This window comes from Phragmites australis, chromosome 3 (genome assembly GCF_958298935.1).
Source record: "Phragmites australis chromosome 3, lpPhrAust1.1, whole genome shotgun sequence".
In the NCBI taxonomy this organism is placed as follows: Eukaryota; Viridiplantae; Streptophyta; class Magnoliopsida; order Poales; family Poaceae; genus Phragmites; species Phragmites australis.
In genome coordinates, this window is record NC_084923.1 from 12,212,208 (window position 1) to 12,216,556 (window position 4,349).

Consider the following 4,349-nt stretch of genomic DNA (forward strand, 5'->3'; position numbering starts at 1 on the left):
TTTATCCTAGAACCAGCACTAATATTGTGGTGACAGAAAGGAGCATCGGAGTTGGGGATGACGCGTTAGGGGGATAAGAAGGCGCCTTTTTAAGACTGCAAACTTATTAGTGTTGGCCTATAATACGAACCGGTAATATCAGTGTCAGTTCATAGTTACTAGTTGACACTGAAGTATCAGTGCCGGTTTGATCCAAGAGCTGGCACTGATAGTAAGTATCAGTGCCGGTTCAACCTGGCTCAATCGTTGATCAAGCGTAAGAAGTTATGAATCGGCACTGATACATCATCAGTGCCGGTTCTATCCTAATTGGTGCTGATGGGACGGTACAAATTATTATTTCTGTTGTAGTATCACACAGCACCATAACTACACACTCACGAACAAATACTTAACATGCATGTCCTACAAATTAAACGCTGTAATAGCTTGGAAGCTTTGACACTACGTCTTGACATACTCCCATATCGACCAAGCAACTAAAAATGAATAATTAGTTGACCGATGTATAATAACGTCATATATGCAATCGGGGATTTTGTTCTAGAAACTATAGTAGTGCAAGACAAGGCTAAGTTCACTGATGAACTGTTGTTCTCTTCTAACTAATACCAACTGCATGCGATTAAGATCTTACAGCTCCTACCTTAGATACGTGCTTGCACTGAAATTGTGCAATAATGTCCTTAATCAAACACCCAGAATACAGCATAGGATAGAAACAAACAAATATATGCAAAATAATCTGGCAACAAGCATACATTATTAATTTCATGCAAATTTCACATAGGCAATGAAACAATTTGATCCATCTCCATGTCAAATATACCATATGAAATAGTCTACCCCATGCACCAAGTGTGATTAATTAGCCCCTGTGAACAATAGTGTGAAAAGTATAAAAGCGGCGCTATGGACACAACGCAGGCACACCTTTGAGTTCAAAACCAAATGGCAGAAAAAGGGTTAACCAAGGACAACTTTAACTTAAACCCCCTACCTGTGACCATCATGAGCTTAGCAGTGCTGCTACAGCTGATGAAGTATAGAAGTTGAACCGGCCGGCCGATCAATAAACCATCTCCTGTCCCTCCTTCATGCATTTGCTCTAACTTGACCATGCATCTGGAAAATACCTTCTTGATTAGCACATTGACCAACCGATCAGGATTACTACAACAGGCCACCGCCATTGTCGCCGCCAGTCGACGAAGAATGAAATCCGGGAATGTAAATAGGCCAGTTAGCACCGCCATTGCCGCCAGCGTCGCTGCCGCTGCCACCAGCATTCGCATCCCAGATTCCCTCTGATCCGTGGCGTAGAGCCGCCATGTACTGTCTCTGTAAGCTCATCTCTTGCCCTTTACTATCGTCCAGCTTCATTGACCCTTCCTGACTTGCCGTGGTACCACTAGTCTGCCCTAATGTGAACGACGCTGCAGCTGAGCCGCTGCCTCCTCGGTTAGCTTCCAAACCCAGCTGGTACATCGGCGGCGGCGGTGGCGGAAGATCTAGTACTCCTCCTGCCAAGAAGGGGAACTGCTGCTGTGGCTGCTGCTGCATTCTCCACTGCTCCAGCGATGCACCGATGGTGCTGCCACCGCCGCTTGCCACCGGGAACTGATCCACCGTGCCCACGTGCTGCATGCCGAGCGGCGGGAGGCCGGAGGAGAAGGCTAGCCCTAGGCTGGGCCTCGGCGGGTGCATCGAGACATAGAACGGCAGGTGGTGCGACAAGGAGCTGAGGCCCTGAGGGATGGTCCCGCCGGTGGCGCCCGGGGTGGTGGTCGGCATAGATGACGGACCACCGGGCAGCTGCCTGGCAGAGGAGGAGGGCTTCGAGGAGGAGGAAGACGCGGCGGCGGCGGAGGATGACTTGGACGAGCGCTTGTTGCGGCGGCAGCCTCCTCCGACGGGGACGTTTCGGAGGGAGCCGCCGCGCGTCCAGTATCGGCGGCACGTCTTGCAGAAGTGGCGTGGCTGGGAGAGGGAGTAGTTGTTGTAGTAGCAGAACTTGGTGTTGGTGGAGTCGCAGCGCGGGCACTTGAGCGCTGGCTCCGGCTGCGGCATCCGCGCCAGCCGCGCGCGCTCCGCCATCGAGTTGGGCCGCGCGTGCGCGGCCACGGCAGCACTGGACGCCGATGAGTTGCTGGCCAAGCTACTGACCTCGGGAGCTGCCGCTGTGGCAGCCGCCGGACCCACGGGCAGCAGCGGTGCATCGCCTCCCCCGCTAGCTCTCGGCTGCTGACCATGCTGTTACACATATACACAAGCATGTTACAGATCAAAATAGTAGGGAAAGGTGGAGATCAGAATTGTATATGAATATTCATCAAGAGGAGAATATTTTTGTGCCTAATTCTTTTTGCGATGAAGAACAAGTGTATGGATGAATGGATCAAGATTGAAGCCTAGCTAGATAAAAACCTTCAACACAGATCGAGGGAGATGGAGAGAGAAGCTCAAGCAGTAGTACCTGGTTATTCCAATTATGTGGATCTTGGTAGGCAGGCACTGAAGGGAACACCATGGTGGCCAGTTAGTGCTGCTGAGATATATTTCCTAACTCTCTTCACTCTTCTAGCTAGCTTTTCTGCTGCTTTGAATTCTGAAGCTTTCTTTATAATTTGCACTTTCTTTGTTGTGGATTTGTGTTTGGAAAGAAAAGGAAGCAAGCGAGGAAGGAAGAGGCGGAATCCTCTGGCTAGTCCTGAGGTGGTGGAGAATCACATCCGGCAGTTGAAGGAGAGAAGACAGCAAATGATATAGAGAGGAATGAAGGAGAGAGAAAGAAAGGGAAAGCTGGAAAGGAGAAAGGAAGGGCGAAAGCATGAATTTATCTTCTCCTTTTATGAGTATGGTGGCTTTTACATTTGTAGTATTTGCTTTCTTGTGTGGGGTCTAGTTGTTCATAATGTTTGAGAGCAACTAAAGGCTCCTTAATCGTTAAGGCTGACCCTATTTAGCATTGTGCTAATCAAGCGAATTGGAAGAAATACCATCTAAGCTGATTGGTAGAGATGCATAGTGAGAAGGCACGAAGTTGTAGTATTAGCTACCTTAGCAATCACTGAGTACTGACTAATGATAGATTAAGATATTTAATCTTGATTTGTTTGTTGCATACAAAATTTCCTGATTCATTCAGAAACTCTGACACACAACGCACAAGTAACTAGCTCTAATTACCTACGTGCCAGTAAATATTTTAGTATCTACCTTAACATTAAAGATATGAATTAACATGCATGGTGATTGATGCGAGGATCATATATAGTCAATAGTCAAACATGCACAGAAGTGCTTCCCCTGGAAGGAGTCAGACTGTCAGGGATTTAGAGAAGTTCCTTTTTCAGTATAAAACTTTTGCTGTGGAGGTCCTCCATTGTGACAGTCTTATATATAGATGTTTTGTCAAAGTGCAATTAAATATTTTACCCAAGTCCAAAGGGCTGGCTTGTAAAAGTTCAAAGGCTCCATTTATATCCTGCTCCCAAAGGGGAAAAAGAGGGAAAAAGTGAGCCCTCCGCCGCAGGGAAATTACCACCCCTATGCACTCTACATCATTGCTTCCATTAGCAAAAAGAACAATTTTACATGCTACCTGCAGTTAAAAAAAAAGATGTTAAGACTTAGAAAAACTTTGATCTTTAACAATGGATCGGGCATATATAATTTTCTATGATTACTAAGTTAATTTTTTATTTCATTATAGTTCGCTCAAACATTATTTTTTGAATCTCCACTTTTGGACTAAAATAATTACCAATTTTCATCAAATCTTATAGAAAGAGGTGTAATAATTTATATATACATGGAATGTGTAAGGGTCAAACAACAAGTAAATCAGACTAGAGATCGTACACCGTGGCAAATCAATGCATAATCATATATAAATCATTTTACTTATACCTATGGAATCACACAAACAATCATTTTTTATAAGCACGAAAATAATTTCTTTTGTTTCAGTTGGAGTCAAGTACTAGTACTTCCCATATGAACACTAGCAATGGTGTCAGGGTACCTCAAATGGCTAGTACTACACATATAAGATGCATTCGATCTGCTTTAAAATATAAAAGGATCTCAAGTTAATCGAGGAGAAACTTACACCGTAACACTCGCCTATTTTCAATTACAAGCTTGCAATAGCTTTGAGTAACAAACACCACGAATGCAGTTTTTTTACTGAGATTCACTGCACTGTTGGATCTTCACGAGATTTGTGCATTGCGGTAGATAGAGGTCATGTTTGGCTACTTGTAGATTCTGAGAATTTTATAGAAGTTATGTCAAATAGGATAATTCTATAGTAGATTATCAGTAAATGTATTTTATAAAAATAA

General features: G+C 44.6%; 1 protein-coding gene across 1 annotated transcript; it reads right to left on the bottom strand.

Annotated features, from left to right (window-relative positions):
• Window positions 1-535: 535 nt before the first annotated feature.
• LOC133910988 (dof zinc finger protein DOF3.6-like) lies at window positions 536-2,756 on the bottom strand. The gene is made up of 2 exons (XM_062353223.1): window positions 2,477-2,756; window positions 536-2,253 (listed from the first exon to the last, which is right to left on the bottom strand). Exons 1-2 carry the CDS (start codon window positions 2,528-2,530, stop codon window positions 1,174-1,176), a joined length of 1,134 nt encoding a protein of 377 aa, XP_062209207.1. The 5' UTR covers window positions 2,531-2,756; the 3' UTR covers window positions 536-1,173.
• Window positions 2,757-4,349: the final 1,593 nt, after the last annotated feature.

What these genes read in the sequence shown, in the direction of transcription:
- LOC133910988 (XM_062353223.1), bottom strand. Translation starts at nt 2,530, where the DNA reads ATGGTGTTCCCTTCAGTGCCTGCCTACCAAGATCCACATAATTGGAAT. An exon ending in CACATAATTGGAATAACCAG is followed by an intron (nt 2,254 to 2,476) that starts GTACTACTGCTT and finishes TATGTGTAACAG; the next exon opens with CATGGTCAGCAGCCGAGAGC.